This window comes from Aricia agestis, chromosome 3, assembly GCF_905147365.1.
Source record: "Aricia agestis chromosome 3, ilAriAges1.1, whole genome shotgun sequence".
NCBI classification, from domain to species: domain Eukaryota; kingdom Metazoa; phylum Arthropoda; class Insecta; order Lepidoptera; family Lycaenidae; genus Aricia; species Aricia agestis.
The window spans coordinates 20,045,836-20,070,406 of NC_056408.1; the positions used below are offsets into that span (position 1 = coordinate 20,045,836).

The following is a 24,571-nucleotide window of genomic DNA, read 5'->3' on the forward strand; positions in this document are numbered from 1 at the left end:
AAGCTTTAACCGAAATTCGTCGGTCGATATCACGGTCGGTATAGAGCATGCGGGCAATCCCCGCAGGCGGTGCGGCGGCGGATCATTTTTCTGTTATCTGTAGTTAGTTAATTTTTGAAAAGAGCCAAAGAACGAGCCGGCACTGTTCTTATAAAACGGGCTCCACACTTCCGGCGCGAAAGTTGACGGCCGCGTGTGGAGGGTTTCGCGTTCACGCTTCGCGGCTTTCCCCGTCCGGTGTCGGTTTTTTGGCCCGCGACAAAGGGCTCGCAAAGCGCGAACATCATCCACACTAGCTTTTATTCGCAGTCGCACACAATGTCCGAGCAGCAGAGCAGTGACTTCAACGTCCACTTTACTCGAATACGCGAACTTAAATGCGAAGATTGCGAGTGTACAGGGCCGGTTTATTGTTTTTTTTTTATTGTTTTTTTATTAAAACACCACGTCAGTCTGGCCCCGTGCTAAGTACCTGAAGGACTTGTGTTACAGGTACCAGACAACGGAAATATATTTAATACTTTTATATTTATACTATACATATACTTATTTAATATTTTTATTATATCATACACATATTTAATACACATCCATGACCCAGGGACATTGATAAACTTTTTGTTCCGTCGGCGGGATTCGAACCCGCGACCCCCGGCTTGTGTTGCCACACACTCTAACCATTGAGCCACGGAGGTCGTCAAAGGTCGGTTTAGTTCGCGTCGTTTTCACGACGCGCACCTGCGCTGTGAGTGTGGAGAGGGCTTGAAACTTAGGAACTGCGACATCGCGGTAGTCGAAACCTCGACTTCTGAGTTCAACCTCTTAACCATAGACCAGTGCTTCACAACCTTTTTCAGCCACTGACCCCTTGATAGTAGAAACTCAAGCACAAAAAATGGATTATGTATGGTCCAAGGGGACACCGCGGACCCACAAACGTATGCTCGCGGACCACTTGGTTGGGAAACACTGCAATAGACCACAAAGACATTGATAAGAATTAAGGCATCCCACACGTTACTGCGAATTCGCTTCGCAAATATCTGCGGGCCTTTTATTTTATTTCTTAGGAAAAATAATGCATGGACCTGTATTATTATTTATTGCACTATTCGCTAGTATCACTTTGGAGAAATTGTTTATAATAAGCAATACGCTTATTATAAACAATTTCTCCAAAGTGATATTAAACGAAATCAGGCAAAGGTACACTGTAAAATATAATTTTGATACGTGGGAGAGCCATGCTTCGGCACGAATGGGCCGGCTCGACCACCACGTTCCGAGAAATACCACGTTCTCACAGAAACCCGGCGTGAAACAGCGCTTGCGCTGTGTTTCGCTGAGTGAGTGAGTTTACCGGAGGCCCAATTCCCTTTCCTATCCTCCCCTATTCCTTTCCCTTCCCATCCCTACCCTCCCCTATTACCCTATTCCCTCTTAAAAGGCCGGCAACGCACCTGCAGCTCTTCTGTGTCTGTGTGTAAGTGTCCATGGGCGACGGAAGTTGCTTTCCATCAGGTGACCCGTTTGCTCGTTTGCCCCCTTCTTTCATTAAAAAAAAAAACCAGGAAAGGTTAGATTTTTAGGATTTTATTTTTTTCCCATACATTTCTTAAAAATGTGAAACAATATACTAAAATACAACACTTTCCTCAAGTTTGCCATATTATACGATCACTTTCCAGAAGTCATTCCTTACCAGCAACACTATAAATTGATGCAATAATACGGGGCGTTTTTTGTGATTTTTTTACCTTCTACCCTCATTAACTTTTTTCTCACATGGTCTAGAGATTTTTCGTCATACAATAAAATGATCAACTTTTCAAGCCCTTTCATTTGGTATGTGTCTCAAAGTGTTACATTAGGGGAGATCGCAGACGACAGACTTTTTGTGCGATCGAGTCTGCGGCACCCATACAATCGGCATGGCGCGGCGCAGACTCGATCGCACAAAAAGTCTGTCGTCTGCGATCTCCCTAGTGGGTACGATATGCCCCTCCTTTGTCATTTAATGACATTACGATGCGAATTCGCAATTTTGTGTGGGATGAGGGATCCCTTAGCTAAGTTTACAAAAGAAACAATATACAAGCTGTCTTATTTTTTATTAAACTAAAATATTTACAAATTTATTTACAGATTTTATTTTTATCATATTGTCAAGGTACTTTTAAATTAAATGAAAACAATGGCGTCCATCTGCTAAATAACTATAATGAAGTGTCCATTATAATAGTTACAGGTCTACCGTGGGTCTACCAGAATCTGATGGCAAATTTTGACAGAAGATTTTGAAAAAATATCCTTGATCATTGGATAATTTTTTTATATTTGCATAGTATTTGCATATTTTCACACACAGAATAAGCCGCTAAAGGAAAAAAAAAATCAAAATGTTTTATTCCTATTACCCCGGTATTGCTAGAGTCAATTTGTTTTCTCACTATTTGCCATCAGATTCTGGTAGACCTTTATATAGCTGTATTTAATAAGTTATTAAAGTGACTTAATAAGTATGTCACCATGGCAACGTCCATCGCTATCCCGTCGCACAAACAATGGTCGCCGTCAGTCTCGAGTTGTAATAATTTACTATTATTTATTCATCAAATCCACTTAACAATATAAAAAGTAGCCAGTAGCCGATTCTCAGACCTACTGAATATGCATATAAAATTTGGTAAAAATCAGTAAAGCTCTTTTGGAGGAGTATGGTAACTAACATTGTGAGTTGTGACTTGTGACACGAGAATTTTATACTGAGATACCGGCGGTAAAACTGTTAGACTGTAATACAACAGGAAGAGAAATACAAGCAGATTGGTTGCAATTATAATTTGCCGTCTAAGAGCGCTTACAGACGAACGGCACGTGTTAGCGGCAGTTGCTGGCAGCCGTCGACAGTTTATCACGCTTGCAGTTGTGGCGTACCGCGTAAAGGTAAGCGTCCACAGGTCGGTATCGTACACAACGGACGTCTCGCATCAAACGGATACTTAATTTTTCGCAGTACGTCCACTGTATCGGCAGCGTACGGATTACCGACTCGCCAGTATGTTTATCTCCTAATTAGTCCAAACAAAGTTCCTAAGTCAAAATTTCTGCTTTCGACTTCCATCCACACCACCCTTTTGAGCATTCATTTAATAGGCTAGTCGTATCCGTACGCTGCCGATTCAGTGGACGTACTATGAAAAAAATATCCGTTTGATGCGAGACACCGTTACGTACGATACCGACCTGTGGACGATTACCTTTAAGGAGTGAGCACACGGGTCGTGCCGGGGCTCATCGCAAAAATCCGCCTCCATACAATTTGTATGGAAGCGGATGCGCGTATCGCACACTGTGTCGGGGGGCAGCGGATTTCCGCTTCCATACAAATTGTATGGAGGCGGATTTTTGCGATGAGCCCCGGCACGCTGAGCCCCGGCACGGCCCGTCTCAGTGTGCTCACTCCTTTACGCGGTACATCACAATTGGGGGCCTACCAGGCTACCACCACCTCTACTAAGCGACACCGTTTGACAGATGAGCAAAAAGTTTTACACAGCGGATTTAACAATGTTTTTCATTTTTTACTGTTTTTTAGTAAAATTATATTTGAAAAGTGAGTACGGTAATGTTATTTTAATCTTACGACAAAGTGTTCTGGAAACATGATAGTTTAGGAAAGGTCGTGGTAGGCCCCTGCAAGCATCATAAACTGTCAACGGCTGCCGTCGACTGTCGCCAAAACGTGCCCTCGACTGCCGCCAACACGTGCCGTCGACTGCCGCCGTCGCGTGCCGTTCGTCTGTAAGAAGCGTTAGACAGATGGCGGACCATATTTTGGTCGTGTTATGACAAACCCAGTCGGCAGATCACTATATTGAATTGACTCCAAATGACGCAGGTCCGTCACCTGCCTATTAATCAATTTCTTCAATGGTACATCTGCAATGTTGGAGGAGTTTCTACAAAGTCGCCAGCCTTTTACTAAGAAATACACTTAAAGGTTTGCAGGTCGTATTAATTCGAAAACACTAATGGCAGCAGTGTGGACTGTGGAGATATGTTATTCTCGCAATTTTGCACTGCCATTTTTCAAGGTAATGAGCATGATAAGAATGTTCCATGATGATGGAGCAGGTAAGCAATTTTAAAAGCCTTTTTTACTCCTTTGTGGCAGTATGCTGTCTTTGGCTAGGGTGAAAAACGATAAAAGACTGTATCTCTTGGATTTTCGATATAAATAGTCTGTAACCACATTGTCATCATCTGAAAAATAAAAAATAAAAATATAATAATGTGAAGATATGAAAAAAAAACTATCCTATATTTCAAGTCTATGAGTATTACAAAATACAAAATTGGTTTCAAAGTTAAAAGGTCTAATATGAAAAGTTAAAAATTGTAATCTGACCAATTTAAAAAGAGAAAAGAACATAGGCAATTTTTTCTAAGTTATATACCTAATATATTATTTAATCCCTCGATCGTGGATTCCTGGAAATCTTTTTTTTTGCAGTGGAATTTGACTGCTTGGGAGTTGAAGCATTAATCTAGCATAATGTAAGCTATAGCAAGTCACAATTTAAGCCAAAGTAATGCACTTTTACTTACTTAATAGTGGCTGCCGTTCTCCAGTGGTGGGCAGAACATAGTCATTGGCAGACAGCGACACAAACAGTGCAAAGGGTACAATCCACAAGCAAATTGTGAAATATGCTAGAACCTGAAATGTTAATGTAAAAATGTAATTGAACAGCTTGTAAAATGTCTAGTTTCATGGCTAATAATAATAATTAATAATTATTTTTGTTGGTGAACATTTTTGAAATTTAAAAATGAAAAATGTAACTGTTGTTATAAATACAACTTAAAAAAATCATTTCTGTGTTTAAAAAAAATTACAAAAGATCTGATATGGGAAAACTTACCTCGGAGAAAGAGTAGAGGACTGTGCCAAAGTAGTTTAGTGCCATATAATGATGCAGAATGAGAGTGATAACTGCTACAATGAATGGTATACTCTGAACCCTCACTACTGGAAAATCTTTCATCAGGGTTCCGTGCAGTACTTGCTGGACCAGACCTAAGATATTCAAACTTATAGGTATATCTTCAAACACTATCAGTCCAACGTGTACTAATGCAGTAGCCTGTAAAAAAGATAGTTTTCAGTCATATTTAAAGTTTTTAAATAATTATTCGACAGTGACATTGCAGCATTTTGAATATATTTGAATTAATGTGAAAGTAAAAATTTTACACTTACAATCACTGCCCAAGTTATAACAGATTTAGCCATAACTGTGTATTCTTCTACCAGTTCGGCTAAATAGTAAAGACCCGCAGCTGAAAAGCATATTAATTATTATCATTGACTGGATGAGAACACAATCCATATTTTGTGACGGTTTCATCAAATCAATAGGAAGAGTCCAGTTGTTAAATGCTAATTATTACTGTTCATAGGCAAAATGTTACTGTAAATTAATTTATTTTTAGAGACTAGGAATTTTGGCAAAGTTCTAGGCTTAAGAATTTTATGATTTGTTGTATCATCTACAACTTGAATGAAACCGGCACTAAAAAACAAGGCTTTCACTTACCAATAGCTAATGTTAAAAATACTGCTTGAATAACAAGCGATGCAATACTCATTATATATAAAAACATTTTTACAATTAAATTTTATTTTGTTTTGATAATTTTTCGCGTTTTGCAGGTTATGCGTTGTCAGTTGACATCTGTCATAGCGTAAGGTCAATGTCACTGTCATTGCAGCGGTTTCAATCAACGCATCAATATTATCAGATCACGATTCCGTGATAATATTGATGGTGTAATAGGCCGAATCGCAGTATCACAGTAGAGTTCGACAAGGCTGTTTATGAACGTGTCGAGAAAAGGAACTAACGCTTATATTATATCATACAAAAACGTCATTTTTGGCAGTTCTCCTTTACCAGCAGCGCACATTGACTGACATTGACACATTCAGTTAAAGCCTTGTCGAACTGTACAGTGTACACTTGTGAATCGCCGATCGCGTGATACTAGAATCATGATAATATTGATGCGTGTAATACCTGCCTATGGTCACTGTCTTGTCGATGCGTTTACCGGGTCATGAGTTGGTCATGAGCGGGGCGCGGGCCCACCTACAATAATAATGAACAATACATACGGTATATTTTAAATTTTTATTAAAACAATTTATTTGACAACAATTCATAAAGCCGGCGCCAGACATGTGATCAAATACGCAAATACCTACAAATTCGCCAAGTGTGGCACTGACATTTGCCTATTTGTGCAAAGTTTCAACACATTTTATTTGTAGTTTGACATCATGAGTTGATTTTTCTGCGCACATCAAAGTAAACAAACTTCAAAGTTTGTGCCGCCTGCCACACTTGTCGCAGGCCGCGCAAACTTTGGAGCAGTTGTAGATTTGAACGTCAATAATGGCCTAGAGAGTGGAAGATGGTAGTTATCGAATTTCTTGAGCTACTCAGCAGCAGAGCTCTCAAAAATATAATTATAATTTATTTTATAAAAAATTAAATGCACTCAAATAAAACAGATTGACGGCGTCCACAAAATCTTCGTCCAATCTGTCAGCCATATTTGCAACTGTGCCGTAAAACATTTGAAACAAAGGTCTGGTAGGCATATTTGTAATCCTGTTTGCGCACGTCAAAGTTTTCAAAAAGTTAGCCCATATGACCCTAACTTGACTACATACTTTAACAGTCAAGTTAGGGTCATATGGGCTCTTCAAAGTTTGAGCTAACTTTTTGAAAAATTTTACGTGCGCAAACAGGATTACAAATATGCCTACAGGCCTTTGCTCAAAATCTGTAAGGTCTAGAAAACTGATTTTTTGACACAAGTAACTTCAGTTCGTAAAGATTAAATGCTCAAGACGAAAACACGATTACTCAAAAAATGCTCAATAGTTTCTTTTTTTACAAAAAACCTTGTTTTAGACACATTTTTGCTTGGATCTTCGAAGTTTGCTGTCTTTTCTTTAATATTTGTTAATATCTAAAAAGGTTATAAATATAATATCTAAAAAGGTCTAATAAGGTAATAAAACCTAAATTTGCTCAAAACACTTTTTTCATAATCATTATACATAGTTCCTCTTTTATTCAAGTAAAACCATAGACATAATATACGACAGTATATCTATGAGATATATCTATCTATGAGTAAAACTAACTCGGCGATGATACCGCGCCGTCCTTTTTCACCTGGCATATGACATGACGGGCGTGAGTGTGAAGAGAGAAGGACGATGTTTGATTTTTAGAGTCAGGTGAGCTCTTAAGCCCATGTCTGGCGCCGCGCGCCGGCTTAGATTAAAAGGAGTTTTGCCGGGAATGTAAAAGAGCGATGTTGTGTTTTTGTATTATTTGTCGAAAATTGTGTTAACTGGGTTTTTATTTTTAATGTGTAACATTGGTAGAATATTAACCATTAGCTATTCATTATCGTGCACAAGTGTTGGCAAATGCTGCAACTTCCAGAAACGTGCTTTTATGTGTTCCCTCCAGGACGTCGAAAGTTTCAGTAAAGCGTCTACCACTTTACTGAATTGACCGACTTGACTCCTTTGTCTTTTGCTTAGACAGTAGACACTGACTTGACTTTAGACATAACTACATTATAAAATGTTGATGAATATTATTATGAAGAAGACTGACTACCTTTATATGTGGCAAAGTACACCCCCCGTGTCAGTGGAGACTGGAGAGTGCCAAAAGCCTTTACCTACTTATTTTCCTGTTCTGAGCCTATACTAGACTAGTTCCCAAACTTATTTTGTCTACTGCCCACTTTGATAACTTTGTTCTTAGCGCCCCCATTGTTTCACCTACTTTCTTATGTCAGACAAAGTTATGTTACGTAAAATGTGTTAAATGTTATGTAAAAAAAACATTTTTATTAGTAATTAGTGGAACCACCACTTACTAATAAAAATATTTACATCAACACTTACCTACATCTCTAAACATTTAAATTCCACAACAAGTCGATAATATTACTTACCTATGAATAAAATTTTATGTTTGTAAAGTGCATCGGGTATTTAGGTTAGTAAGTAATAAAAACATAATATTATTAATTACTATTATAATATATTTTATCTATAATTATTCTACTCATCAAGGACAATCAAAATTTATATTAAGTAAGTACTTATGTATAGCAAATGTCAACATAAAAAAGCCAATCTATATATTTATGAGACATTTAGTAGCGTTTCAGCGTATACACTACCATTATCGTTAGCGCCTTTACATCCATAATAGCCACGATCGTTAACATTCACATTTTTAATAATTAAATCAGCAACAGTCATGTTGCCAATATTTTCGTTTTGCTTAAATAAGATCCTGTCATTTTGTTGCAGAGGTTGAGCGTTGAAAGTCCACGAAACCTTCGCATTCGGGACTCCGGCAACTTCACATGGCATTGTGATATCTCGACCTGCCTTTTGCACCATGATGGGTTCAGGTTTTTTGACAAATTCTGGTGCACCTGAAAAAAATATACTTATATTGAACCCTAGATGATCAAAATTGATTTATCGCACGGGAGCCGTACATTTTTCCGGGATAAAATCTATCCTAAATCATATGTCTCTCAAAGTCACTTCATACCAAAATGTATCTAAATCGGCTCAGCCGGCGTTAAGAAGTATAGCGGACAGACAAACAGACCAAATCACTCATTTTCATGCTGGCACTTCACATGGCTATACATAGGTATATATTTTTGGTGTGAATTCGGTTATTAAGGTCGTCTCGTTTTGTATGATGTTTAAGTTTTTTTTGGAGGACATGTTCAGATAATCAAGCTGCCCCCCCTGGATCATGTTGACGTCCCTACTTAGTATATTATCTAGTACCTTTATCTATAAAAATCTATAATTAAGAAAACGAATTTTTGCCATTTCTTTGCAATACAATATTTTTACAACTAAAAATTATAATTTTTTTTATCTTTATAAACACCTATCTTATAAAAAAATCTGATTTGCCCCGCCCTTGGCCCAGAACCTGGGTAATTTGCCCCCCCCCCCCCCCCTGGCCCTGAACCTGGGTAGTTTGATGGAATTGCACTTTAACCCCACGTATTTGACAGATGTCGCCATAGTAAAAAAAAATCTCTATTCTAGTAGATCTTTCGAATGACACCTGTTTCTGCTCTGTTGGTTCAACTAACGCCGTCCCCGAAGAAACGTCCCCACCAACCAACTTGGTTGGTGGGGACGTTTCTTCGCATAGTCCTTTCAGGTGATTTTCAGCAAATTTTCAGTCATTTTTATACGTAGCGCGTAATAGTTACATGCAGATAAATAATAAAATCCAGCTGCCCCTTGAATCACGTCCATTGTATTGGTAATCACAAACCTGATTTAAAAAAAAAACGAATGTTTGTAAGTTTCTACGAATAATAAAAACTAAGGAATTGTAACCCCTATACTATTACCACAATAGACATAACTAGCAGTACTTCGACTGCTAAGAGACGGACGTGTATTAAAACCTGTCATTTCTTTCGGGTTTCGCCAGGATAAGTTATAAGGGCTGGCGCGCTGGCTGATATACTTAATTTGTTTTTAAAATGAAGATTTTGAAATTGAATTCTGACAGTTTTCTTTGCATGTGCCAAAATATAAACAACAACTAAATTTGTAGGTAACGACCCTAGCGACGACTTTTGTCATAATACGTCAAATTTAAAAATTTGAACCTTAGTTCTAAGTCGGTATACTTTATAATTCTGTCTACTCTGCTATTACCGTTTTAAATTTGCTTCCTTTTGACAGTTTTGATCTGTCATATAACGTCAGCCCAGTACCGCTCAAGGTCACCTTAATATTGCAAATGTATTGAAATGTGTACCTAAGGTACACTTTATTGACAAGTATTGTGGAGCATGTTTTTTGACGGAGTTACTTTTCCTTAGTTTTTATTATTCGTAGGTAAGTTTGCTATTTGACGGCCATGTGTGGACGATCGTATTTGCCTTTATTTGCTTGTTTGCGTATTCGTCAATAATGTTGCCAAATACAACAAATAGCCAATGGCAAATACAAATAGCCATGTGAAGTGCCAGCATCACATTAATTACTTTATTACATTTAAAAAACGACAATTCCCGTAGTAATATGGAGTCGTGGTGCTGTAGTTTCTATACTTACTGATCACTGTAAGATGCATGTTATGCTTCTTCGGTTGTCCGATTTCGTTGTCGACGATGCACGTGTAATCGCCCTCGTCTTCGAGCCACGTGTCCCTGATGAGGAGACGCTTGCCAGCACTCCTGTTGTACCTCGTCACACGGTCTTTGGGTTCACCGTTCATATTCTTACCATCTTTGTACCAGTCGGGAGGAGTGAGAGGTCTGGAAAGAATATTATCTTAAGAAGCGCAAGTGCACTGGAATAGAAATTGTTAGTAGAATTATAAGAGTCGGCCCTGCAGTTAATAGTTACTTAGGATTTAAATTTTATGAGTCAAAGCAATAGAAAAACTTATCAACATATAATAGCACGTTACTGTTTAATATCGCTTCGAGTGAAAACTCCCACTTGCGTGCACACATGCTGTCGAAAAAACGCAAAACGACATTTGAGACTTGAGAATAGGGCCTCCGATGCCAAAACCTCTAAACCAGTCTTGAGATTGGAAGGCTGAAAAACTACTTACGTTCCACCATAAATACAGTAGATCATCGTAACATCGCCCTTTTTAGCCACGATATCTCCTGTAACATACTGTTCCTCTAATTCTGCATCACGTGGACTGTTATCGGGAACAACGTCTTCGATGATGTGCTCCGCAAGCACAATATCATCATCCGATGCTGGAGTCTTAGCAAGGCAAACGTATTTGAAGTTTTCATGGGTGTCTTCCTTGGTGACGCTTGAAAACCACAGAGTGCCATCAGGAGATTGAGTTATGCGTTTATCCAATACCGAATGGGATATGCTTGGATCAGTTTTGAATTGATACATCCATTTAATTTCTGGTTTCGGATAAGAATCTGGGATGGTGCATTCCAATTTGAAAGGTCTTCCCTCGATAGGCTTGTGGGTTACAGTTTTGACTTCAGGAGCATTGATGTAAGTGGGCTTAACTGATATTGTTCTAGTGCTAGCGACCCCGGCCACTGATTTACCGAAGCACTGGTAGTCGCCAGAATCGTCGGTCGTCGGCTGAAGGAAGACTAATGTTCCTTCGTTTTCTTGTTGAATAACGTTTGGATTCATTTGCAGGGGTTTGCCATTTTTATTCCACGAAAATCTGAAAGCATGTTTGTTGATATTTCCATATTTTATCAACCGGCAAAATAGCTAATATGTATTGCATATTTTGTTACTTACTGAACATTGGATTCCCCTTTTTCCGTAGCACACTCTAGAACAAGTGGTTTTGTTCTATCACCAATACGATAAAGTATTTCACTTGGTGTTGGCTTTAACGTTGGTCCCTGTTCTATTGGTTGAGCTAAAAACAGTCAATTTAAAAATAAGTACAAAATATTATTTTTACTTACTATATTTTTGTACCTATGTGTAATGTACCTACTCGTATATTATGTCGTAAGTCAAGATTATTACTTTTTAGGCTAAGTACTTACAATGTTATTCATAATAATATTTTTTTCATTATGGTTGTGTGTGTCTTGATATTTTACTACAGTATTATTAATTCGCTCAACGATCTGCATATTATAATTGGTAATGCAATAAGCGTATTAGTTAAGTGTCTTATCTATCCGTGAACCTATGTTAGTTGATAAGAAATACTATTTTGCCTAGATTAACGTAGTGCAATTCAGTTTTGTGCTGGAGCCTTGACCATTATGTTGCTTTGGCCTGTCAATGTAGCCTTCTAGTAAACAAGTTTCTTTAAAATAGCGGGATGCCCTCCAAGACTCCCAGCAAAATTGAAAACGAAACCACAGACCGACATACAATTTCTTCAGTAAAAAGACAGGATATTATTATTTGCCTCTCCAACGCCGTCGGCGGTCTATAACTGTCCCTTTGATCAAGTTACATAGGTACCCAGAGTCCTAACCCCAGTATAACGTATTTTTTACCCGTTCCAAAAAAAAGTGCACCACTCAATTCCTCTTTTGAGGGAATATACTTACTTCAAAAATAATTTTATTATGTAAAAAGAAGCAAGAACGGCTAAAAACATTTTAGGTAGTCGTATCGTTGAATTGATCAGTTGCAACATCAAATTAAGCAAAACTAGACGTATGTACTAATAATAGATAATTATTATCATTGTAAATGCGTCAAGTGGATGGGCCTCTTATGATAATAGATGGTAATAAAAATATACAAATGTATACGTACCGAAAGAAAAACTAACCATCGTTGAAAAAAGAAAACAAGCTAATTTGGTCATTTTTAATATTTTTTTACTGTAACTGCGATTATGGTAGAATTTTCACTTGTCACACCATTTCTGCGTTCCAACTTATATACGAGTGGAGTGAGTGTAATAAAATACCCCTATATACATGATGTCATCTCATATCTAATACATATTTTAGAAATAATTTGTTCATCTGTCTATTCAAATACAATATAATATAATGAACACACATAGGGTCGAAATACTCCTACACAGCCAGTTCTTTTGCCACCCTTAATGATGATCAACAGAAATATCTTTTACTAGTAAAAATACTTATTATTATTTACACGACGTGTTTTTACCTGTTTTGCTTATATAGTCGCTTATTATATAGTTTTGACGTGGGAGAGCCATGCTTCGGCACGAATGGGCCGGCTCGACCGGAGAAATACCACGCCCTCACAGAAAACCGGCGTGAAACAGTGCTTGCGCTGTGTTTCGCCGAGTGAGTGAGTTTATTGGAGGCCCAATCCCCTACCCTATTCCCTTCCCTACCCTCCCCTATTCCCTTCCCTTCCCATCCCTACCCTCCCCTTACCTATTAACCTATTCCCTCTTAAAAGGCCGGCAACGCACCTGCAGCTCTTCTGATGCTGCGAGTGTCCATGGGCGACGGAAGTTGCTTTCCATCAGGTGACCCGTTTGCTCGTTTGCCCCCTTATTTCATTAAAAAAAAAAAGTCAATCTGAAATATTATTATGATGTTTCGATTTTTATCTAATGGTAACAAAAATGGTAATAAGTGAAAATTACGTAGGAAGGACTATGGTTTTTTTTGTAAGTTGAACATTTTAACCATTCCGAAAAAGGAATCATGCCGATAAAGAAATTGTCACTTCAATAGCTTTTAGAATGCATTTGTATAATAATTTGTACTTACGTAAAACCGCGTGGAGCCGCCTGTGTATAATGTAAAGTACCGTGGATCATTTGCATATGAAACGTTTACCTTTATTCCAAGAATTTAATAAAAAACGAACTATGGCGAATAGATGCCTACTAATTTTGGGTCATAACTCATAACTCATAATTAAGTCATAACTCATACTAGTAACTAGTAAGTACTAAGTAGGTAGTAAAAGTAAGACGCGGTAGAATGCGTAGCGAGGGACCAGTGTTGCCAGACGGCCAACTCGGTTTCCCCCCAAGTGTTCCCCGAAATCCCCCCAAAATTCGGGATTTCAAGAAAAATCCCCCCACAAATTATAAAAGAAATTTTTTGTTCATTATGAATGGGAATTTCACAAATGGATACGATGAATGTACACTATTTCGGCAATAGCGTCCAATCTTTACAGAATCAGCATCTTCGCGAGCTCCTTGATCATTTTTATGGTTCCGTAAGTCGTAACCTAAGGGTAAAAACGGGACCATAGTACTTAGATTTCGCCGTCTGTTCCCAGATTTTTTCCTCCAACAATCCCCCCAAAAAATTGTTCCCCCCAATTTTCCCCCCATCAACTAAAAAAACCCCCAAATTTGGGGGGATTCCCCCCAATCTGGCATCACTGCGAGGGACCGCTACGCATTCTACCGCGAGGAGCGGGAGCTCCTCCGCGTGTAGCGTTGACGAGGGCATGGGATTGGGGGGGTTTTAGTCGGTAAACCTCTGCGGAGGGAGTCCGACATACCCACTGACCTCTATAATAATACACTGGACAGGCGATCGCTATCAATAAAATGTTCTAATTTGAAAGTCGCCATATTGGCGCTGATTGCTAAGTGAAAGCAGTAGTGAGTGTACTTGGAACTACTATTTTGCAAATGGCGGTTGTCATCCATACTAATATTATAAATGCGAAAGTATCTCTGTCTGTCTGTCTGTCTCGCTTTCACGCCAAAACTACTGAACCGATTGCAATGAAATTTTGTACACAGTTATTCTAGAGTCTGAGAAAGGACATAGGCTACATTTCGATGTGGGAAAATATCTTATTTCCATGAAAATATCGATGAAAATGAATACGCATTGCGCGTGGCCAGCGCTCATCCCGGGGATCCTGGGTTCGAGTCCCGCAGGCGGAACAAAAAGTTTTCAATGTTTCTGGGTCTTATATGTGTATAAAAATAAAATTTTAAAAATCTTAAATACCTATATTTTATGTATAATATTATAAAAATCCAGAAATATATCGATGCAATGAACATTTGAGTTCTAATATGATTCAACAGATGGCGTTTTATTTTTACTTCATTGTAACATAGAACTAATCATACTTATTAGTTATTATGTTTTTGTTTTTGTTTATAGTTTTTAATACGTTAGAATATTATGTTTAATAATATTATCACTTGGTATAATAATAATCAATCTTTCTTATCTTATAGAACTCCATCAGCAATTCTAATATATGTGACAAGTTGACAATAGAAGGCGTTCTAAAATAAAGGAGTTCAAGTGTACCGTGTTGGCCTATATTCCATCCAGAAAATATATCAATGCAATCAACATTTTAATTCTAATATATGAAAACAGATGGCGTTTTATTTTTTATTTAAATATATTTTATGTATAATATTATAAAAAATCCAGAAATATATCGATGCAATGAACATTTTAGTTCTAATACGATTCAACAGATGGCGTTTTATTTGTTACTTTATTGTAACATAGAACTAATCATACTTATTAGTTACTAGCTGTTGCCCGCGACTTCGTCCGCGTGGACTTAAGTTTATAAAGCGCGATGTCAACAAAATTGGTATCAAAAGCTTTTATAAAAAAACCCTGTTACCCCTTAAATCAATACAGCTGTGCAGTGTGCACACAATAAGTATTTATTTTTTTTATATTAAACTTTATATTTTATGCCAAATTTTAAAGCTTATTTAGCCCCCCAATTACGCAACTTTACCCATAAACTATTTATCATTGATAGGTTTAAGGTTACGTCACTGCACAGATAAAGTACTGAGTTATTTAATACCGTAGAATATATATAACAATCGAAAAAAATCAAACCTAAATGTAAGATGATACCACCTTTTATAGAAAGACTTTTGAGCAAGCGTCAGCACGATGTAGAAGACGCACGGCGCCATCTATTATGAATTTTTGGAACTAATCTAATTTGAACAAATTTACGCATTTTTACCCCCTGACAACCCTTTTTTCCAGTAAAAAATGATTAGTTCTATGAAGTAAAAAATAAAACGCCATCTGTTGAATCGTATTAGAACACAAATGTTCATTTTATCGATATATTTCTGGATTTTTTATAATTTTAAGTATACATAAAATATATTTAAGATTTTTGAAATTTTATTTTAATACACATCGAAGACCCAGGAACATTGAAAACTTTTTGTTCCGCCTGCGGGACTCGAACCCAGGACCCCCGGGATGAGCGCTGGCCACGCGCAATGCGAATTCATTTTCATCGATATTTTCATGGAAATAAGATATTTTCCCACATCGAAATGTAGCCTATGTCCTTTCTCAGGCTTTAGACTATCTGTATACAAAATTTCATTACAATCGGTTCGGTAGTTTTGGTGTTTGGCGTGAAAGCGAGACTGACAGACAGACAGACAGAGACACTTTCGCATTTATAATATTAGTATAGATTATGTGCACACTGCACAGCTGTTTTTGGGTATTTTGATTAATAAAGGGCCGCGCTACACCGGAATGGCAGCGGCGAGGCGAGCATTTTCAGCGCTGCCATTCCGGTGTAGCGCGGCCCTAAGAGGGTTACCAGAGTTTTAAAAAGTTTTTAAATTTGACACAAATTTGTTGACACCGCGCGCTATAAACTCAAGTCCACGCGGACGAAGTCGCGGGCAACAGCTAGGTATGAATAAAAACAATATATATTAAAGTAGGTATTATTAGTTCTGTTACAATAATACAGTAAAAAATAAAACGCCATCTGTTGTCGCGTCGGCGGGATTCGAACCCGCGAACGTTTGAGCTGCCACACACTCGACAAATTGAGCCACAAAGGTAAATACAAAAATACCTTTTATACCTTGATTTCATTCGCTAATTAAAGTATTCTGTATTTTTATTATTGGTAAGTATGATTTTCAGTCTATTTTATATTATAACGTGACAGTTTTATTTTAATGACATAAACGTACTTATGTATGTACTATGTGTTCCTGTATTCTACAAGTCACATTGAGCATCAGAATTCAGGGGCTGTTAAAGGTATGTAAATTGTGATTTGAAGATATCAAACAAAACAAGCTTCTCATCTAGTAGAGCTCGTTTTCCACCTAATACGTTCTTGGGTAAGCCAAAAAATTAAGAAATTAAAAGGAGTACTTCAAGGTTCCAATCTGGGTCCCATCTTGTTTATACTGTATGGTATTAGTGTACTAAACACTTATTATGATAACATAATATCGTTGGCACAAATTATAATAAAATAGGACGTAAAGAAAAATAAAAGATTTTTGTATCGTCTATTGTAACCTTTATAGACTTCATAACCTTCCTAATTTTATAGGCCAACATAAGATTTTGACTACTACATATTGTTAACAATTTCTATATAGGTCAAATGAAATGTATTTGTTTTATTTTTGTTTTTCATTTCTTACTATAAACAATAAACAAGTCAAGTTCAAGTCAAGCATTGAACTTGACCTCAAGATTCTAATCTTATTTTATTACGCTAAGACTAATAGGAGCGAAGAATAAGTTATAAGATTGAATAAATTATAAGACAAAGGTGCTTTCGCCTCCTTCTGTTCTATTAGTAGGTTAAGTATAAGTACTTTATGGATTTAAATAGACTATTCAGCAAATAGAGGGATGTTCGTTTATATTTTACCCGACATCGGCAAAAAGGATTATGTTTTCTAGTACGTTTATTTCTCGGCACGCTGTTGTAGCACGCATTCTGAGCCTGAATGGCTAGTCTGATTTGTATTGACTATTAAGCTTGTTGAGAAATGAGAGGTATCATCAGATTCCTAGGTCGTGATAGTGGTACTGGTTAAATCAAAATCGGCTGTTTTTGTTGTTCAAGCAAAAGTTTCAACAAATTAATAATAATTATACATATATTTTGCTCTCTTGCAAAGATTAGCTAACGCAGGTAGTGTAGTTTTATGTACGGTAACTAAGCTCTGACCTATGATTGTAATATCGACCATGTTTTTCTCTGAGGAAAATTATCATTAAGTTATGGTGTTAAATATTTTATGTCTTAACAATGATTATGTATGTGATTGTCTCTTAACAATGAGTACTGTAACTATTATTATTAAAGGAAAAGGCATAATAAAATTGTACTTATGTATTTCATTATTATATTATTGATCGTTACGGCTTCATTGCTAAATAATACAGACTATAGTTGATATTATTTATATACTCATTTGAAAATCATTATCAAGAATTTAAGACACATAGAGCAAAGTTTCAGCGTATACGTCGCCATTTTCGTTGAGTCCCCTGCATCCGTAGTAACCTTTGTCGTTCTCCTGTACGTTTTTAATAGTCAAATCAGCAACTGTTGTATTGCCTTCGTTTGATTGGTGCAGGAGGATTCTGTCGTTTTGAGGCAGCGGTGCGGTGTTCCAAGTCCAGACGAGCTCTGGGAGAGGTATTCCGGAAACCTGGCAAGGGATGGTCACGTCTTGTCCCTTCTTGACGTTGACCATTGCTTCGGGTTGCTTCGTGAATTTTGGAGCACCTGTAATTTAATTCATGTTATTTTTTCCTTAATATGATTTCTACTGAGTACAGACAGTACCCACAGCATTTAAAGTCTTTAACGGTTTTGATCATACAATATAATAATATATTTAGGTGTAATCGATAAATGGCGTTTGATTAATGTGTGTGTGTGTGTGTGTCTATTTGATAAATGTAAAATTTCGGCTATTTCAAAGCTTTCGTTCTACTTACTGACAACAGAGAGGTGCATAGTATGGGTCTGTGCTTTTCCGACCTCGTTGTCTACAGAACAGGTGTAGGAGCCTTCGTCTTCTAACCAGGTTTCCTTGATGAGCAGCCGTTTGCCCACACTCTTGTTGTACCTGGTGACTCGGTCAGCTGGGCTGTTGTTCACGTTGGTGCCATCTTTGAACCAGTCAGGGTGAGCTAGGGGTCTGAAAATAGTTGAAACGTTATTTTCTGCTGATTTTTCATAACTTTAACGATAAGGTATACTACTTTAATGATATCAGAGAAATTTATTCACTAGCCCTACGTGATAAGTAGGTTCACCATCAGCCTGTCCCAGTCTACAGATCACGACTAACATTTACTTAACACGATCTGACCAAATTACGTAGATCTTCCAGCCTTAGAATCAATTCCTATGATATTCTGATATTACCACAATATATTTTTATTACTTACACTCCTCCGTAAATGCAGTACAAAAGTGTGACGTCACCGATCTTAGCAACCACATCCTTGCTCACATACTGTTCAATCACATCGTTGGTCTTAGGTTCTTTATCTTCGACGACATTCGTGATATAATGTTCTGCTAGTACAGCATGATCATCGAGAGCGGGAGTCTCGCCCAGGCAGACATATTTAATTTTCTCGTCAGTGTCTTCTTTAGTCACGTTTGAGAAGTAAAGAGTACCTTCCGGAGACACCGTTAATCTTTGGCTGGCCACAGGTTTCTGTTCACCATTCTCTGATTCGCGTACCCATATTATAGTCGGTTTCGGGTAGGCCTTCGGTACGTTGCATTCCAGTTTGTAGACTCGTCCTTCGACCGGTGTGTGTTTTTGGGGAACCACCTTCTCCAAATCGATGTAAGCTCGCTTCACATCTATTACCCTGGAGCTCGCTATTCCAAGGTCTGATTCAGCGAAGCACTGGTATTTTCCTTCGTCATCTTTGGTCGGTTCTCGGATGATAAGCGTGCCTTCGTTGTCGCGTGTTGGTTTCCAATTCAATTCCTTGCCGTCCCGTTTCCAGGAATACCTAGAAACAAAATAAAAACATGTATGTGCCAAATAGATTGTATTGACCTCTGCATATTGCCTGAGCCCTTAATAATCAATTATTTAATGCTACTCATTTTATCCGGTTATACTTACTTAACTCCTGCTACTTTTCCACTCGCGTAGCATTCCAGAATCAAAGGTTTGCTTCCCACTCTATATTGTACCTCATCTGGCAAGGGTATAAGTACCGGAAGCTTTTCCACGGGTTGAGCAGCACCTGTTAAATTTTTCATTCTTAAGTACTGTAATATTCCCTCGATCATGGATTCCTGGAAATCTATTGTTGTCACGCTCGAATTCGACCGCTTGGGATTTGAAGAAATAATGCTTCAACTAACTAAAACTAAAACCTAGATCCCAATTTCTTAGATAAAATTGATGAATACTCACACAAGCAAGCGTATGCACCCAAAACCAGGAACGTAAAAACCTTCATCTGTAAAAAGAATATTTTTTATTATATATCAGCATTGTTATTAATTGACTAAATAACATTTTAAATTAAATATTTTAAATGTCTTCTTGTGTCAAAGGATGCACAGTACACACCTTTCGTCTTGGTAAAAGCCTTGTGACGGCGATCTTGGTCCCGCTGAATTTATATAGTTCGGCGCGAGCGCGCATCGGTGAATAATAAAGGTGGACATGGTAATAAACGAGGAAAACAATTATGGGTTTTTATTTTATTAAATGTGTAACGACAGATCTGTAATAAGTACATCTATACTATATACTATATAATATTATAATTCTGCAGAGTTTGTTTGTTTGTTTGTTTGCTTGTTTGAACGCGCTAATCTCAGTAACTACTGGTCCGATTTGAAAAATTATTTCAGTGTTAGATAGCCTATTTATCGAGAAAGGCTATAGGCTATATTTTATCTCGCTAAGACTAATAGGAGCTAAGAAATAGAGGAAAATGTGGAAAAAACGTGGGAAATTATATGTAAGGGCTTATTTGAACGCGCTAATCTCAGGAACTACCGGTCCGATTTGAAAAATTCTTTCAGTGTTAGATAGTCCATTTCTCGAGGAAGGCTATAGGCTATATTTTATCACGCTAAGACTATTTTATGTTATTTCATATTTGGCAAACATGAAGAATAGACCACGTGAAGGGACAAAGGGTATTTTTTGCGGAAAAATGTACGGTTGCGTGAAATTCCTAAATTACGCAAGCAAAGCCGCGCGGAACATCTATATCTAATATAATCGTAGGAAAGTCAATTCTGTACATTGAAAATTTTGTACAATAAATAATACTTGAGATGTGATCTACTATGCTAATGCGGACGAGGTCGCGGGCTACAGCTAGTAATTAATATTTATTTACTATATCTAATATTTTGCTCGCAAATAAATACGATGCACAGCACATATTTTCTGCGACAAATGGTAGGGCCCTCTACCTTAACTATTGCCACACCAAATTACATGAAAATCTGTATAGTATTTTCTTATTTTGGAGTCTATCAGTCTTTTTACGTGGCTTCATCTTTTGGAGAGTCGGGATCACAATTTAGAACTCCAGTATAATAGCACGTGTTAATTTCATTTCTTTGCTCTCAAACTACGAATAATAAACTACTAGTTTTTATTATTCGTAGCTCTCAAATAATAAAATATCAAATATGATAGGTATGATATGAAAAATAATAGCAATGTTACTGAATGCTTCAAAATGGATAGGCCAGTCCTACCACCAGGATTTTTTTAAATTAATTACTTATTAATAGATTTTTTTGCTGACGTTACCAGCACTTTGTCTTTTCACACCTATGTTGGATCATCTGATTGACACCTACGACCTTTTGTGGCTTGCGGTTGGCCACGCCAGGGGAAATAAGCGATGAGCTATGAAAAATGGATCACGGAAAATTATAATACCTACATAGGTGAATGAGGAAGAAAATTAGATCTTACGGGTCCTAGAATAGCCTAGCACACCTGCTCACTACAGCTACCTACTCTTAGGCCGGTATAAATAGTCAGTACTTAAGATGCGCCCCGGTCTCAAGACGCGGTTCGGCTCTGTGATTGGTCCAAATTTTGACAGCCAACCAATCACAGAGCCTGAACCGTGTCTTGAGACCGAGATGCATCTTGAGTACTGACTATTTATACCGGCCTTAAAAGCACTATCACAGTAACCCTTTACCAGCGACAGCCAGAGTTTAAACAGACAGAAAAGCTGTTAGGTTTACTTTACACTTCTGGCAGTGGTAAGCAACTGTCAAAAATGTCCGGCAGGGGAAGACGAGATTCCACAGTTACCCCGAAGAAAATAAGATAAAAATTGAGATTTACTCTTTGTCGAAGGGTAGGCCTTAAGTACTGGATACCTCCTAAAGTATAACTGCGACCGAAACTATAAGTTTCTGTTAGTTCTTACCTCTATAGTCGGTGGTCATTTAATTAAGTAAACTTTGAGCTTAAAATGGCGAAAGTGTAGCTGTCGCTGGCTCGTCTAACAGTAAATATTATGATGGCGTTTTAGATGTATTCGACCTGTTGTCGAAGTCAGGTAAAAATTAATGTTAAGGTCAATAAACCCAAGCCTAGGTCACGACATCGCTCTTGCCGATAAAACATAACAAAACGGCTAGACTTGCATAACTAGTTTGTGAATCTCGTTTTTCGCGTTAGAACAATTTTAATTTTGAAGTGTAAGTGCAATAAATGCAGGTTGTTATATAGTGAGGGAACCGTACATTTTTACGGGATACAAAGCTATATTATCCATTTCCGAGACTCAAATTTCCTCCATACAAAATTTCAGCAAAACCTATTCAGCGGTTTGGGCGTGAAGAGGTGACAAACACACATTCGTACATTTCAAATATTAGAATAAAAGTATGGAATATTATGTACTTATAGTAAATATTGACTATTTTATGTTTTCAATATTCTAGTCATACGCCGTGTCTATTTTAGCAGGCCGTTGTTGAATCAATGTTGAATGAGTAATGTTGTAGTCAAACGAGGAAAACGGCACCCGGTGATTCCCGGCAAGATGTTTATTTACAATTTGCGTTGCATACTGTATAAAATGTTACTACCAATGAGTTTCTAAAATACTAGAGTAGCAATGTCTTACAAAAGATTCTCAGAAATGCGTAACCACTTTTTTGTTCAAAAGACAATGTCAAGTCATATATTCGTTATGTCATTATGTAGGTATGTGAGATATGCCTGCAGGCATCTTCGAAGTGGCAACGCGTTGCTACCGTAAACTTCCAATCTAGTTACGTTAGTAACATAGAATATCATTGGTTACTACTGTTTAGAGTACTTAGTCCAGTGCTTCTCAAACATATTTGCCGGCGGAACCCTTTTAAGAAGTGCCATATTTACGAAGTACGAACCCTCAAGATAATGTTTCATCTTTCATCTTCATGCTTGTATAGTCTGTCAAGAAAGTCATAACAGGCGGGAACATTTTTAAATGAAATAAAAATAAGAGAACATTATTAATTCGAGATAAAAATGTGCAAGGTGACAATATTTAAAATGTAATAAGCGTTCTCTGTGAAAATAGAAGGAAAAAAATACACCTTTTAACCGTGATTGAATTTTCCCGCCTGTCATGACTTTCTTGACGCACTATATCTGATGACATTTCTAAAAAAAAACTTGAGAGGTGTCAAGGGACACCCTAATGGAATATTTCTTATGTTCAAAAAACCTGTATATATTACACATTTAAAAAATATATTTAAAAAAACGCCATCTATTGACGCCCAGGAATACTAACAAGAACAACGCGTTGCTGTTTATTTAAAAAAACGCCATCTAGTTGAAGCACAGGAATACTTACTATCAACGCCCTCTGGCCCTAACATGCAGGTACTAAAGCGTAAAATGTAAAAAGGAAAATAGAATGTAAAAATTGTCCTGCGGGGCTAAAATGGTCGCATTTAGCAATTCCTCTCGATCAATTCTGCAAATGAATTGTCAAAACTGTCAAACTGACAAATGTCAAATCAGTACAAAAATACAGAAATGAATTGCAAGCAGAGTTGCATTTTGCGATTTTAGAAAAATGAATCATGTTATGATTCATATCATGATTCTTCAAAGCGACCATTTTAGCCCCGCTGTATTACGTATGGGGGAAAATTAAAATAAAAAAAAACGCAGGTACTAATAAAAAAGTGTCGAGGTCAAATCAAGGTCAAATATCGTTCTGTCTAGCCTTCAGATTTACGCCGAACGCGCGATAAGGAACTTCGTTCCAACAATTAATGTGCCGCTCGCAGAGCTCCTAAAAGGCCTGTGCCAAGCCCCAGGGCTCCGCGGAGCACTCTTTGAGAATGGCTAATTAAAAATTGCTTGAGATCATTGACTTATGAACATGTAGGTTTAGGCTACGAATAATAAAAACGACTAGCTGTCCCGGCAAACGTTATTTTGCCATAAAATGATTTTCCCTGTTTTACTGCTTTTCTCTTGAAGCTTTTTCTGATTTTTTTTCTATAGACCTCATGGAGAACGAGACCTTTCCAACGAATGCAAAACCGTGGAAATCGCCGATTTCCACAATTCCACGGTTCCAGAACGCACGGTTCGTGCGTTTTGGAGTTATAGCGTCAGGAAGGAAAACCCGACTTATTGACCGACTTCCAAAAAGGAGGTAATACGTTCTGGTCATACCAGGGCTGTATGTATTTTTTAATGTATGTTCAACGATTATTTAGCCGTTTGTGGTCCGATTTTCAAAATTCTTTTTGTGTTGTAGGTATAGGGTTTGACTCGAATTTGGTACCATGTTCATAAAAGTGGTACCATGCTCATAAAAATGATGGAATCCATGAGTAATCAAGGGAACTCCTCAAAATTTATATGAAAACATATGGCGATTTTGGTTTTATTACTGAGCATACTGAGCATACTGAGCATTTGTTACCAAAAAGTAATATTTTGCATCAAGGTATACCATGGTTCCGAAGGCACTGAGAGAACTCCTAACTCCGTTATAGATACCTACACGTTTGGAAGTTTCGGCGTTGTTTTAAGAACAGAAAGTAGGGTTGTTGAGGAAGTGATTATGAGGAAGAGGAGGAGGAAGAGGAATTGTCACGCGCAAATTTAGAGGATGCGGATTAGGAATGGGATGATAGGAAATTATAAATACTAGCGGACTCAAACCAAAAGCCTTTGTCCAGTCTGTACATAACTAGGTTCATTCATTACACAAA

General features: G+C 37.5%; 3 protein-coding genes across 3 annotated transcripts; all 3 read right to left on the reverse strand.

Moving 5' to 3' along the window:
* Window positions 1–3,692: 3,692 nt before the first annotated feature.
* LOC121740255 (protein TEX261) lies at window positions 3,693–5,800 on the reverse strand. Its single transcript, XM_042132898.1, has 5 exons — window positions 5,604–5,800; window positions 5,267–5,346; window positions 4,929–5,150; window positions 4,612–4,723; window positions 3,693–4,266 (listed from the first exon to the last, which is right to left on the reverse strand). Exons 1-5 carry the CDS (start codon window positions 5,668–5,670, stop codon window positions 4,148–4,150), a joined length of 600 nt encoding a protein of 199 aa, XP_041988832.1. The 5' UTR covers window positions 5,671–5,800; the 3' UTR covers window positions 3,693–4,147.
* A 2,321-nt stretch (window positions 5,801–8,121) lies between these two features.
* On the reverse strand, window positions 8,122–12,498 carry LOC121725462 (hemolin-like). Its single transcript, XM_042112464.1, has 5 exons — window positions 12,386–12,498; window positions 11,399–11,522; window positions 10,722–11,318; window positions 10,214–10,416; window positions 8,122–8,544 (listed from the first exon to the last, which is right to left on the reverse strand). The coding sequence occupies exons 1-5, from the start codon at window positions 12,435–12,437 to the stop codon at window positions 8,246–8,248; spliced, it is 1,275 nt and encodes a 424-aa protein (XP_041968398.1). The 5' UTR covers window positions 12,438–12,498; the 3' UTR covers window positions 8,122–8,245.
* Window positions 12,499–17,683: 5,185 nt separating this feature from the next.
* On the reverse strand, window positions 17,684–20,006 carry LOC121725323 (hemolin-like). The gene is made up of 6 exons (XM_042112216.1): window positions 19,923–20,006; window positions 19,764–19,809; window positions 19,467–19,590; window positions 18,769–19,350; window positions 18,313–18,515; window positions 17,684–18,097 (listed from the first exon to the last, which is right to left on the reverse strand). Exons 1-6 carry the CDS (start codon window positions 19,995–19,997, stop codon window positions 17,802–17,804), a joined length of 1,326 nt encoding a protein of 441 aa, XP_041968150.1. The 5' UTR covers window positions 19,998–20,006; the 3' UTR covers window positions 17,684–17,801.
* Between the last annotated feature and the right edge of the window lie 4,565 nt (window positions 20,007–24,571).